The sequence below is a fragment of the Apium graveolens genome, chromosome 9, assembly GCF_009905375.1.
Source record: "Apium graveolens cultivar Ventura chromosome 9, ASM990537v1, whole genome shotgun sequence".
Taxonomy (NCBI): Eukaryota; Viridiplantae; Streptophyta; class Magnoliopsida; order Apiales; family Apiaceae; genus Apium; species Apium graveolens.
Genome location: NC_133655.1, coordinates 262452204 through 262466162, shown reverse-complemented (window position 1 = coordinate 262466162; position 13959 = coordinate 262452204). Strand labels below are relative to the sequence as shown.

General features: G+C 33.9%; 5 protein-coding genes across 5 annotated transcripts; 3 read left to right on the top strand and 2 right to left on the bottom strand.

Annotated features, from left to right (window-relative positions):
- Positions 1–696: 696 nt before the first annotated feature.
- Positions 697–1119, top strand: LOC141686239 (calcium-binding allergen Ole e 8-like). The gene has a single exon (XM_074491286.1). The coding sequence runs from the start codon at positions 697–699 to the stop codon at positions 1117–1119; it is 423 nt and encodes a 140-aa protein (XP_074347387.1).
- A 1236-nt stretch (positions 1120–2355) lies between these two features.
- Positions 2356–2976, bottom strand: LOC141684601 (monothiol glutaredoxin-S2-like). Its single transcript, XM_074489654.1, has one exon. It carries the CDS (start codon positions 2836–2838, stop codon positions 2530–2532), a length of 309 nt encoding a protein of 102 aa, XP_074345755.1. The 5' UTR covers positions 2839–2976; the 3' UTR covers positions 2356–2529.
- A 2329-nt stretch (positions 2977–5305) lies between these two features.
- LOC141686238 (monothiol glutaredoxin-S2-like) lies at positions 5306–5614 on the bottom strand. The gene has a single exon (XM_074491285.1). It carries the CDS (start codon positions 5612–5614, stop codon positions 5306–5308), a length of 309 nt encoding a protein of 102 aa, XP_074347386.1.
- Positions 5615–6344: 730 nt separating this feature from the next.
- Positions 6345–9211, top strand: LOC141686237 (glutaredoxin-C11-like). The gene is made up of 2 exons (XM_074491283.1): positions 6345–6498; positions 8751–9211. Exons 1-2 carry the CDS (start codon positions 6345–6347, stop codon positions 9098–9100), a joined length of 504 nt encoding a protein of 167 aa, XP_074347384.1. The 3' UTR covers positions 9101–9211.
- A 378-nt stretch (positions 9212–9589) lies between these two features.
- On the top strand, positions 9590–11667 carry LOC141687477 (monothiol glutaredoxin-S9-like). Its single transcript, XM_074492769.1, has 2 exons — positions 9590–9830; positions 11004–11667. The coding sequence occupies exon 2, from the start codon at positions 11141–11143 to the stop codon at positions 11450–11452; it is 312 nt and encodes a 103-aa protein (XP_074348870.1). The 5' UTR covers positions 9590–9830; positions 11004–11140; the 3' UTR covers positions 11453–11667.
- The last annotated feature ends 2292 nt before the right edge of the window (positions 11668–13959 follow it).

Genomic DNA, 13959 nt, shown 5'->3' with positions numbered 1-13959 from the left:
GGTGAATAACCAGCCCGGGAGGAGGCCAGAGCAGAAGGATTGGAATTCTAAAACGGGGGATGATTTTAACTTGGACTTGATTGTTGCTACGCAATGTGTGCCATAGACTCAAGAGGGGCACGAATGAGTATGGCACTTTCCCTGACTCGTGCATATAAAATGGATAAATAAATTATTATTATTAATTTATCTAAAATTCTAGCTCGGATATTACAATTTATAAGATAAAAAGGAAAAAATAATAATAAAACAGAGGGGCAGACTCCACTAAGATTACTGTCACAAGGATGCAAAGGAATCGTGTGGCGAGTTTGTGCCCTCCCTTCAATGGATTGGGTATTTACGTAAAATTATATTAATATTTATATAAGGGTAATTAAGTAATTTCAGTAATTACAGACGGATCGACTATCAAATTTTAAGTGTTTCATTTATCATAATATAATATAGATTTTGATGCAAGTTTTGGGTTATTTAGCTGGTTTTTTAAGAAAAAGAAAATAACACTCCTCCATAGTTAGTCAAAAGATTTTAGGCATCTCCTGAGATAAACATGCCCAATATTATGGCATATGAGGCTCTAAATAGAATGCTTTAATCTCTTGCCCCTCGTTTTTTATTTAACACAACCAAGCACCTCTTCTCTCTCTCTCTCTCAACATATATCACGTTCTTTTCTCTCCAACATACATCATAATGGACCAACTAACTCGCGTCTTCAACCGTTTCGACAGTAATGGCGACGGCAAGATATCTGCCGATGAACTCATGGCAGCCATGCAGTCGCTTGGATCGGACACATCTCCCGATGAAATCCGAAAAACCATGGAAGAACTAGACACGGATCATGACGGTTTTATCAATGCAGAAGAATTCGTAAAATTTTGCAACACAGATTTTAACAATGACGGTGGAATGAAAGAGCTGGAAGAAGCTTTCGAGATGTATGATATAAATAAGAATGGGTTGATATCATCGTCAGAGTTGCACCAGATTTTGACCAAGCTAGGGGAGGATCGTACGGAAGAAGATTGTAAGAAGATGATCAGGAGTGTTGATTCTGACGGGGATGAATTTATTAATTTCGAGGAGTTCAAGATCATGATGAATCAAAATTGATTAAACCACATCAACGATAATCGATATGTATGCTGACTATATATCAGATTGCCGAGGTTGAGTTATTTTTAGGGAGAATAATTTTTGTCACGATATATAATAAAAATTATGGTAAGGTTGAATTTATTGTGTGTTTCATGTATTTTCTTCTCTCTTTACGTTTATCTCCATGAAATTTTTTATACCTAATAGTGAGTTGGGGTAAATCTGTTATATATATCTGTAGCAACAATAATGTAATTGTTGTCTATTTTGAAATCTTGTAGAGAAGTATAAATATTCGAACTTGAAAAAAAGAAACAATATTACATGTCTGTATCCCAGAACCAGGATGGAGGTGAATTGTTTTAACCCTGCTCCCCGAAGAGTAACAAAGCCCATTAACCCTTTCTCCAAATCGTAATTTGTGATTAATAGTAAACTTATGTTTGTGAATTCAGGCTACTTAGGGAGCATTAGAGCTGTTAATTGTCCCATAATTGATAGTTTATGGGGGCGAGCTTGGATCATCTAGTCCTTGACAATACAGAAGCTCGATCAACTCATCAAATTAGTGAGCATGCATGAAGATGGCATCTCTGATCTTTTTTATTTATAGTTAAGGCCATCTACTTGTGCTTTGTAGTTCATGTTATTCCGGTGTCAGTCTTTAGTCTAGTTTGCATATGTGTTGCTGTGTGTCTTCGTGTTTATTAGTTTTCTACCTACTTTGTTGCTTGTCTGAGTTGTATCCCCTCCCACGGAGGTTATGTTTTAATGTCATGAGCTTCCAAAAAAATAACAAATAGTAGTCTCATTTCATAAGCAAAGTTTTACATTTTACATATAAAAAGCTAGGTACAAAATACTTTGCAGTTGGATACGTGCATGTAAGACCGTAGCTCTTGATAAACAGTGACCTAATACTATTAACCAGAGATTAATACTTTATGTGATGACAACTTTGGGCATCAGTTGGCACCCCATGCCAACTCACTTGGAACCCCAATGACATCCCACAACCTCAATGGCATCCCAACAAGGGTGTCAAGCCACGTCATGACACATGCCGTTGGACCCCTCTTAGCACTCTCTATTGGAGTTGCTCTAAGAGGCCTGAGAATACTTTGACTTGCTACCAGTTGCTTGTCTTAACAGATATCAAGCGTACTCGTTCGAGTCTTAGCATAGCTAAGAAAATGATGTACTTACAAATTGGCATGGCTTTTCGGCCACTAACAGATTGTAGTCTGATCATTTCATAAGCAAAGTTATACATTAACATATAAAAAGCTCGTACGTAATAGTTTGACTGTCCTCGCAGTTGGATGAGTGCATGTTAATTTTACAAAAAGGCCGTAGCTCTTGATAAACAGTGAGCTAACACTATTAACCAGAGATTAATCATCTTACTAATATTATTTAGTTACTTTATAGCCATATAGCTTTAGCCTGCAAGAGCAATGGAACTAGTTTTCCCTTGACATGGAGACTCAGGACCTCATTAGGACCTCCAATTAGCTCCTTCCCTATGAAAACAGCTGGTATGACTGGCTTCCGTCCTAACGCTTTGAGTTCTCTTTCCATCTGCTGCCCATTTGCCTGTTCATCGAGCTCGTAAACCACTGGATTTGCACCAAAACTGGATATCAGTGTCTTGATGCTGTGGGACATGCAACATGAGCTTTTGCTGAATATAACCACCGGATATTCAGCCCCTAGCATTGTAACCATGGCCATTTTTCTGTTGTATGTAAGATTTTTCAGAAAAATACGTTGGTTCCGCGAGAATGTAGTAAGTAGTACGAGAGAAGAGGTTAGAAGATTATGAAGAGACTTGAGCTAAGAGTTTGTTGTGTAGAAACTTGAGGTCTTAAGGGTCTCAAGGGGACTATATATATAGTGCAGCTAGCTAGCTAGATGAGCTTGAATTGCAATCCTATTTAGACTTGACAAAAAAGAAAAGTTGTGAAACGAAATGAGTGGATTCCGAGATAACCAAATCATCGATTGATAATGAAAATCTACAAGGAATAAAGCAAGTTGCAAGGCCAGTGGAATATTGACACGCAAAAACTGTAAGTTGATAGGAGATGCATATTCTTCAAGGACTTTATATCCAACATACATTACTTTCATATACACAAATTCTTCAAAATTGGTTTTGAAATGATCAGGTGATTTCTCCAGAAGATATGCCAGGCTTGTAGTAGCATGCAATCTACACACTTCTACTAGTTGCCAGATCTGAAGATTCTAATTATCATTTTGAGAATTGAAAGGTTAATTATAAGGTGTCGTACCCCGTACCACATATGCCTAGAGCAGAGTCCTTTATCAAAATTATTCTCCTGCTTGGACAACAGCTTCCAGAATACTTCTCTGATATATATATCTCCAAGATTTCCAAATCAATTGTATGGGCTATTGATCATGCACTTCCACTTTTCTGATTTCTTTTTGACATTTCATGACTAGTATGTTTCAATGTACGAAAGGCATATGTCTTTCCTTTTTTTGATGATAATATAAGTACGATAATATGGTACATATCAGGTATCAGATTAGGCCACGTCCGTTCCGTTCGTACCTTCCAACATTCTCTTAAAACTACAGGCTATTATGTTTGTTTGTAGAGATTAAATTTCGGGTATTTTCTAAAATTCGCATTCAGAATTTGAATTTGCAATGCTATTAACTCCACCATCTCGGTCCCCATTATCAATGACAGAATCAGGTCGGGACTGACTCGCCTTTTAGATAAGTGAAAACAGCAATGGTAACCTAGATGTTCTGTGTGGAGTGTAGGTACTAGTGGATTCATTGAAGGCATAACTGGCTGTAGATAGAGCAAAAGGCCAGTTATCTTTGTTGAGACAAATTCCTTTGTTATCCTATCAATCGTAACTTTATTTGGCAAGCTGTCTCTGATATTGTTAGATTCTGCAAGATTGAATTAGTGTATGCACACACACTACATGTTACATAGACAGACATTGGGTTTTAACCACTACAATGTACTAAGGAAAATAAATTGAACCTTGTACACAACTCTTTTCATATTCCGTGCTCAAATTATAAGAAGTTTAGTCATAAAATTCTGAATAATAGTAGTTTTTTTATTGATTTTCTTTAATTTTAACAAGATAAAACCTTCAAACCACATGACACAGAGAAGACTTCCCGCCTCTTTTCAAACTAATAGTTGATTGAACACCGTTACGTTTGATTAAGTACTGTCAATACATAATTATTACAAATACACATGCTAATTTTCGCTCCAGTTTTGTGATTAGTATTGATTGCTGATGATTCCAAGTTGGATCAGCAATGCCGAATGCTTGGCACAATGCACACAACAACTGCCGAGTGCTTGGCGCAATGCACACAACAACAAATCCGAGGTTGACATTTCTCAACCCACTGTTATCAATCAAGGGTCCGGGTTCAGGTCTGCAGTTAATTACTTGTTGGCCAATATTTCCGCGTTTATCATGCGTGAAACAGCATCAAAATTATTATTTATAAATGCATGAAGGGACGCTCGTACACTTTCCGCGCTTATAGTAAATAAAGTCATGTCTTGATATTTTCTGCACAGAATATGTGCAGGAAATCGACTGTAATTAACGTTTGCTCTGGATCTGCTGCCATCAATTAAATAATTAATTCTTGTGATTTAGGTATATTGAGGAGAAGTTTCTTTGATCATTCCTTTTGTCCTAAAAGTTTTTTCTGCTAACTTTAATTTTCTACAGAATTAATCTAGTGGTGATGAATATCGTATAATGTAAAGATTATTTGCTACTTGTGATATAAGGTTAGAGTTTCACATTGTGTTAATTTTGAACACCAATACAGCACATTTACTAGAATGCTGTCCTCCATGTTAGCATCTTCATTCTGGTAAAGAGCTTATTCCTACATTTTTCATCAGGCGGTGATACCTCTGGTTTACCACCGGAATTTGAGAGTTTGCCTTATAAAATTCACTTAAAGGACCTTGTACGGATTTATAAATTCATTTATTAATATATGATTATAACAGAACATATAGAAAAGGAGAAGTTACAGATGGAGTTAAAACATATGTAGGTTCTGTATAGACTCTATTACAGTATATAACAGTCTAAAATGCTGTTATATACACCAGCGACTCCAAAAACTCTGCTCTTGGTCTGAGCATAATTAACTGTGGGTATCTTCTCTACAGCCATATTGCATTAGCATTTAAGAGCAATGGAACTAGCTTGCCCTTAAGGTGGAGGCTAAAAATTTCATTTGAACCGCCTATGAGTTTCTGCCCTATAAAAACAGCTGGTACGCTTGGCTTGCGTCCTAATGCCTTCAGTTCCATTTCCATTTGCTGGCCATTTGATTCTTCATCAATCTCGTAAATTCTGAGGTTTGCTCCAAAACTGCTTAGAAGTGTCTTGATGGAATGAGACATGGAACAAGAGCTTTTGCTGAAGATCACAACCGGATATTCAGAGCCTAATCTCGTGACCAATGCCATTGCTGATTGTTAATGATATTGCTAACTGAAAGCTGGGAAGTTGTAGTTTTTAGTAATAAGCTTAAATTGTTGCTAAGACTTGATGTTATATGAACTTGATCTAGCCACTATATATAGACGCTTGAATGATGCCCCGTTTGGAAGTTAATGTTATTTGTGGTGGAGTGAAGAGGAGATATTTGTGTGAGAGATACTCCAACTTTTTGATTAATATATTGTTATGATTAGATGCTTTAATTCCTGATTAGTTTTGGAGCATTATATGGAAATGGAGAAAGATATTGTGTTTATCAAGCTGATTACAATTCAACAAGATTCCTGCTCTGTGCAGATCAAGTAGGCCAACCAAAACCGTTGGCCAGGGAAGAAAAGGTAAAGAGATGCTTATCAAGATGACAGAACGCCGAGGATAAATATGTATGATAAGTCTGCTTTAAATTCATACATGAAGAGGTGTAGAAGATACCTTAAGGACCCATCAAATTATGCACTGTGCAAATGCATTTTCTAGAAAAATTGAATTCCATGATAAGGCACACTCTGTCCAAATATAGTGTTAAAAATACTTCAGATTTTTTTTTCTAACGGTATTAATGTTTTCCTAAGCTTAAACTTCACTCATTTTGACTTCATAAGCATCAAGACTTGCAAAGTTACTAACGTTTAACAGTTGTTGAAGGAATTTCTTATACGTTCATTAAGCAGATAAAACCAATGGATGCAATGAGAAATGCAGTCAATTGGAAAGATAGACAAGAGGTCTTGTATAGTACATGAAGCTTCAGTTGATAGCACTATACCAATTATTCTCTGTGGCAGAAACTTGGTAGCTATTAGCACATTGTACATTGTTGGAGGAGTCTGGAGCCTAACCTATATTATGGGTTGGTAACTTGGTAATGTAATCGCTTTACACCACACTTAACAGCCAATTCACAAAATTAAGTGTCAATTAACACTAATTATATGTTGGTAACATAGTTATGCTAAACCTCAATTTTAGTTTGCACTTCGTAAACTTTTGAGGTCTTTGAGTAAATAGACAGGTGCGGATTCATACTAAACTTGCTTTTCGTGCTACTGCAGACTGTAATATTATTTCCCACATGCTGACATTTCTTTGAAACTTAATGCCGTAGTTCTGCTTGTGCATCAATTTGTTGAATAACAAGAAATCCAAGTTTCCTTCAGACCACTAAACATTGAAATATGATTTGTGCTTAGTGTTGCATTAGCAGCATATAGGTATGTAAGTGTCTACTGTAAACCAAACTCATGTAAGTTTACAGGTTAGATCTTTATGAAGGTAGAAACAAGAAACTATTTTCTAGAGAGAAGTTTCACAGAATTTTCCAGCCAAACTGATAGGATGATTTGTTTAGAAGACTTGAAATAGAGGACAAACTATTCGTCCGAGGCAATGGACTAAGACATTAGATTCAATTCATAGTTTATCAAATTCAGTCACAGAAATCAGAAATATGCAACATATGGCTGCACATCCGGAATCTCAGCATTGGGCCTGGATAATCAACCACACATGTTTTGCTTCAACGGTTTACTAGAGCTTAAAACATACATTATCTATATAAAATTAAACATATCATCAATTTTCAGAAACAGAAACCTTCTGTTTTTTACAAAACATCTCTTGTAACATGTATCTGGACATGTTGTCCTATATCCAATCAGCTTTACTCTGTCTTAATACTAGAAGATTTTTCCAAAAAAAAAAAAAATCACCAGATATCTAATCTAAGAAAACACACCTGTTTTATCTTTTAATCTTTCAACTTCTTGCAGACAATTAATTAGTGTAGTCTACATCAAGATGCATCATTGTAATGGAACGTGTGATACGGTGATCACTGGTGGATTTCCTAGTACAGAAAATGATACTCTTACAAGACCTTTGGATTAATGTAAGGGTTATGAAAAGTTGCAGATGATGCCTCTACAACATGGAGAGGGATGTCTTATGCTCTTGATCCCTTGTGCTTGGCTACATTAGCTGACATCTAACAGATGAGCAATTAGTTGGCAGTTCCTAAGCTCACTTAATTGATTCTTGTAGTAACTCTCATCCTGAAGGAATAAAAGTTGATGCTTTTATGCATTAGATTCCACTTTGACATAGTGAGAATCATATAATGATAATGTATTTTGATTTCTATGTTTTTTCACTTTTGGTTTTGCTAATCTTTGTGATCTTCAGTAAAATCTATCTATTATCATTTATCAAGTAGGAGAAGATAGATTGATTTCTACATTTTTTCTTGAATTCTTAGGCTAAGCCACGGGCTTGACAGGGGACCAATAGCAGAAAGTGGAATTGGATTGGATAAACACTTGCCTTTTGCCACATCATTTGTAGATTAAGTGTCATGCAGCGTTCATATGCTAAGCTGAACTTCACCATATCTTTTTATTTCCAGGATTTATCAATTATGTTCAGGCTCTTGAGATCATCTTGAATACAATGTCCATCTTTATCACACAATGTACAATTTCCACTAACTGGGAGAGTACTACAACCACATTTAACTGAATTATTAGCATTTGACAACACTGAATGAACTAACTTGATCAAGAATAAGTGCTTGTTAAATAACCATACCGTTTTTTCTCATAAAGCTTCCCTCTTAACTATATATAATTATAGGAAATGAAGAATCTGTCCCCCGCCTTTTCACCTCTTATCACTAATACCCTGTAACCTAATCTCGTATATTTAATCATTGAATTTTCCATGACTTGAAGTACTTGAAGATATTTTCTACTAGTTCATAATCATAGTTTTAGTATGGACATTTGCAGAGATATGAGTTAGAACTATATGAGCGCATTAATGATACCACATGTCAACTTGTTTGTAGCACAAAGAGTCATTATCAAAAAATCTCCAGGGGAATTTTTCTTATCCAAACATGGATTGTTATATATAGTTATATTTTTCTTTATTGGATTTAATATTTGAGTAGAACCTTAGCTATAAATAAGGGCTGATGAAAGCTCAAAGTCCACCATCATACACAAGCTTGCCTTTAAGAGTTCACAGCCACAGCTTTCTGCATTTCTAGCTTTGTCTACAACTTCTCAATCGGATGAAGTAAAATTTATATATCTGTTTCGTAAGATTTCAGTTATTCTACAGAATTTCTCAGAAATCTTGCTCACAAGGATAGAGTAATAGACCTTGCATCAAAGAAGGCTACAGTGATCTTTACAAATAGCTCATGTTGCATGTGCGTCAATGTAAAGGCACTTTTTTATGAACTTGGTGCAAGTCCTGCTATTCATGAGCTTGATCAAGACAGTAACAGAAGGGAAATGGAATTAGAACTTCAACAGCTAGGCTGTAGTCCTACTGCCTTAGCTATTTTCGTAGGTGGAAAATATGTAGGCTCCGCTAAAGATGTCAGATCATTCCATGTAGATGGATCTCTAAAAGAAAAGCTCATTGCAGCCAGAGCTATGTGGTTGTAGTCACCTTGAAAGTTAAAATGTAGGTACTTATTAATATATCCGTCATAATGCTAGAACTATCTCAATGCAACATTGAAACAACACTTTACCAATGGCTTCTCTTTTTTCCAACTCTGGGGACAGGTTTAAATCAATTAATGAATATGGTCTTCCAAATTCTCTAATATTTCGGGTACTTTTGTTAATCTTATGTTTTTCTTATTGAATTAGTAGTGTTAGTAGAGCTCAAAGAATAGTATAATACATTTTAGGTAACAGATTAGAGTTATGATATGCATTTTCGAAGCAATACATCACAAAGCAGAGATTATTTTTGTAGGAAATAGAGAACTGATACACTTTGTAAAAGTGAACTAGCACTAAAGAAAATTTCACAATGCATTATTTTGAAGCATTGGTTAAACCTTTTTGATAGAGAACTTATTCTCATTTGATAAAACAATATCATGAACCATATTACTTATCTTCATAAATTTGTGCAACCAGCCAATGGTCGATGCACCATTTGCAAGAAGCATGTCCAATTCAGGGAAAGTATTATGTTTCCTCTTGCAGATGGAGGGATTATTGTTTATCACTTTGCAGTTGCTCAAATTGAAGTGCTGAGCCATTTACAGGCTGAAGCTCTTCTGGTCCCTCTTGGATTCCTTCTTATTTTAAAGCTCGTGAGCAATCAAATCTGTGATGGTGCAAAACAATCTCCATATGCTTATAAAGTGACAGCAGCATGGTATATTATTATACCCTCATACATTTTACACAAAAACATACATAACATGTAAACCATATATTTTTTTACCTTTGTATGTGCACATAATATGTTGGTAATTTTAAAAATTCTTAGTTTGATATTTAGCAAACAAATAATAATTTCTTAATTTGATGTATAATTAGCTCTTATTAATTCTAGTACAAGATACACTTCCTCTTTCCGTATCCTCATGTCAGTATGTCACCCTTCTCTTGTGCAGCGATAGTTGGGAAATTTGTGTTAAGAAAGACCGTCAACAAGGAAGTTTCGTGTTATCATTCTTGTACGTTATAGATCAAACCTTTGGATTGTTTATTGTCCTAATAAGGTAGTCACGACGGTCAACTTTCTAACTTATAATGAAGGTGGATTTTTCCAAGTATGCTGGTTTCCTGCAGATATCAATATGCCTACTATCTATATATGGAGCCTATGTTTACATAGTTCCACTTTATACTGTCTGTGTAGTACTATGATAATATCAGTGTTGGTAAGAAGGCATCTCTGATCTCCTCTTATAGTTAAAAACTAATTGCTTTTTTAGCTTAAGTTGCGAGAATTTGAACTTCTCAGTTTCAGAGGGATGATTTCAGTTTCAATGACATGAAGTGTGTCAACAATATATCCAGACAGAGTTGGTTTATCACCCGTGTGAACCAAGCGTGCAAGTTCGTGAAAATGAACCCAAGAATCTTGCACAGCCACCGAAAGCTGTTCATTCGCAATCTTACTGTTGTAGAATATTAAAAGAAGATGATTAGGAGAATCTGTTTGAAATTGACTGGTTTTGTTTTTCTTTCCCTGTTTATTAGTACTTTAATGAAGAGTTCTCAAGTCCTTAATTCTGCAATATTTGTTAAAAGCATTGTCATTAGGTTTCAAATATGTATGACAAACCAGTTGAATCAATCCTTTTGGTCATAGTTCTGTCCAGTTCATCTGATAAGAAGTATATAATAAACCAAAAATTGAATGGTTGCAATTTATTCGCGTAGACGGACAAACAGGTTTGCAGAATATATTACCATCTTCAACTTGTTCATCAATCTGTGGAAAAGAATAGTAGTATCTCTCTATCTTGAAAAAGTAACCTTTATCAGTCTATGGCATCTAAGCTAAAGCACATAGGCTTTTGAATGTTCTTCCATACAGGAACTAGTCCCCTGTTGGGGGCTTATAAATAGAGGAGCACTTGGAACTTGGAGTTCAAGCAATCTTAAGCTTCAAACACATTTCCCCTCACAACTTTCTTTTATCCTGAGTCGCGACTTGAATAGAGAAAGTTTGAGATGGAGAAAATATCACGAATGGCATCGGAGAATGGAGTTGTGATCTTCAGCAAAAGCACATGCTGTTTGTGCTATGTTGTGGACAAACTGTTCCAAGAACTGTCAGTGAGGCCTGTGGTTCATGAAATCGACAAAGATCCCGAGGGAAGAGAAATGGAGAAGGCTCTGTTGAGGTTGGGATGCAATGCCCCTGCAGTTCCAGCAGTGTTCATAGGTGGCAAGCTTGTGGGATCAACCAATGAAGTCATGTCACTCCACTTAAGTGGCTCACTTGTCACACTGCTGAAGCCTTTTCAGACTGTGTCATCTTAATTAAGTTTGAAATTATAGAACAAAAATAAGCTTGGCTCAGCAGTACTTTGAGCTCCCTAATATTGATATTAGCTTATGTAATTCCTTGTGCTTGGGTATTTCCATTTCTGTTTAGCTTGTCTTGAATATCAAGCAAGTAGTGTATCTACCTAGTGAAAAATTGAAGAAATTGTGTAAGCCTATTTGCTTTCACTAATGTACTTTGCTTTTCTTAAGTTCTCATTTGCCCATGATGATTTATTTGTTGCATTAAGTTGCTTTAGATTATGTAAACACGTAATTTCAAAAGAATTTAATATAACTATATTTATTAGTTAAGAATCTCAAAATATAGTTATGTTGAAATATAGTTATTTGTAATTTTTATTAGTCCACACTTCACATACTAATAAAAAGAATGAGTTCTGGCAAAAAAAAAGAGTTAAATATTAAAATGGTCACTTCATCGAAGGTCGTTTATCAGTTTAATTATCAAATTTAACGGATTATCATTTGAATCACCAAAGTTATAATACATATCCAACAGATACCTCAAAATATGTGTACGAGAATTAAAAATTATTTATGGAGTTCTATATATTTTTCTTGAATCTTATTTCAACCAAATGAAAATATATGAATTCTAGTATTTTAAATAATATAGTAAGATTTTTAAAAAAAATTCTACTATTTATTTTTAATTTTGTAGTTATTTTCTTTATTTAAATAAAAATAATCAATAGATAAATTTTTAAAAATCTCACTATATCATCTAAAATACTATGTATTCATAACTTTTTATTTGGTTGGAATAAGATTTAAGAAAAATGTTTATAACTTTATAAAATAATTTTTAATTCTCGAGCACATATTTTGAGGTATCTATTTGATATTTTATTATTACTGATTCAAATGATACATATGACATTCAATTAAGTGACCACTTTGATATTTAACCTTAAAAAGAATTCAATCACTTGCCTGATGAATTAAATTAAAATAATACTCCCTCCATTCCATTTTAATAGTCCACTTTGAAAATTTTACACATATTAAGAAATAGATAATGTAATATATTTTTTTCTCGGTTTCACACGACAATATAGCTTGGTTTTTATAAATTATATTAATTACATATCGTTCAAGAGGTAAGTAAGTGTATACATATATATACACACAAAAGTCATTAAATAATGTCCATTTTAAATTTATAGACAATGATATTTATGAAGAGGGTCTTGTTACTTAATTTAGTCAATACTGAAATTATAAAATTTACATGAGATATAGAATAAGATAAATATTTTGAAAAATATTTTTTTAATAAAATGGATTATTAAAATGAAATGGAATGAGTACCGAGCCGCAGAGCAACTGATATTTTATGACCTGGGATGGGAGATTTGATTTTTGATTTACAATCCCTCCATAAAGTGAAATATAAATATTCTGTATTAAACTTGTCCTAAAAAAGAAAGGTTTTTGAATTGCTTCAGCCGCCTTTCTTCTTTGTGGTTCTGGGTGACCTATAGACACCACTGATTGAAAGAATTTATTATATTAGTGTATCCATTTTAGATTTAAAAGGATTAATAATAATTTATGAATTTTAAAAGATTTTTGTTAATTTTACTCGTGGAATTTGATGGAGTTGATAAAAAAATCCTGCAGAGTCTTACTAATTTAGTAAAGTTTTTCATAAATGTATTTTAAGTACATTTCAAAAGATTAAAAATAAAATAGCAAATCCATCAAAATCTACCATTTTTTCAAATAAAAAAAAATCCATGGACTTTTGAATATCATCAGATTTTGATGGATTTATAAAAATCCAAATTGAATACCGCCATATAATACTTTTTAAAATCTAAATTGAATACACTCAGATTTTAAAAGATTTTTTTAAAATTTCTATTCAATACCATCAAATTTAAAAAAAAAATTAAAATCTAAATTGAATACCTCTTTATTTCGAGAATCTAAAAAATATCCTTTAAAATCTTAATTGAATACACCTCTCCAAGTAAAAGAAAAGTATAATATATACCTTAGCTTTTGTTATTATTTTGTAATTAATTTGATGTGATGCGAAAAGGCTTTTTCAGTTAGAAATATATTTATTTGCATGAAAATGAAAAAGAGCCATGCTGGAGCCTGGAAGTATGGAAATAGTTTCCAAAAGAGTAATTCTAAATGTCCCAAAAATAATTTCCAAAAAAATGAGGTGTTGATTTATAATTGGTTGATTGCTTATCAATATAATGGATCCCAAATGTATTATGATGAACCCCATCAATTAAAACATGCCAAGTGTATTTTGGGAATTATTTTGGGGGTTATTTTTATATCTCTAGCGCTACTCTTTCCAAAATGATAGACGAATAATAAAAATTCCAGAATGTTATGAAAAGAAAACTTATTTGTGTTATATAGAGTACGTTGGTTAAATTCAAGACTTTGTTTAAATTTGAGTTCAAAACTATTCCCGGGTTTAAAAAAAGGTGGGGGTGAAATAAATTATGGGTTCA

Excerpts from the sequence above, each read along its gene's own strand:
- LOC141686237 (XM_074491283.1), top strand. The coding sequence starts at position 6,345 with ATGCAGTCAATTGGAAAGATAGACAAGAGGTCTTGTATAGTACATGAA. Across the intron at positions 6,499-8,750 it reads GAGCCTAACCTATATTATGG|ATTTCAGTTATTCTACAGAA; the intron begins GTTGGTAACTTG and ends CTGTTTCGTAAG.
- LOC141684601 (XM_074489654.1), bottom strand. The coding sequence starts at position 2,838 with ATGGCCATGGTTACAATGCTAGGGGCTGAATATCCGGTGGTTATATTC.
- LOC141686239 (XM_074491286.1), top strand. The coding sequence starts at position 697 with ATGGACCAACTAACTCGCGTCTTCAACCGTTTCGACAGTAATGGCGAC.
- LOC141686238 (XM_074491285.1), bottom strand. The coding sequence starts at position 5,614 with ATGGCATTGGTCACGAGATTAGGCTCTGAATATCCGGTTGTGATCTTC.
- LOC141687477 (XM_074492769.1), top strand. The coding sequence starts at position 11,141 with ATGGAGAAAATATCACGAATGGCATCGGAGAATGGAGTTGTGATCTTC.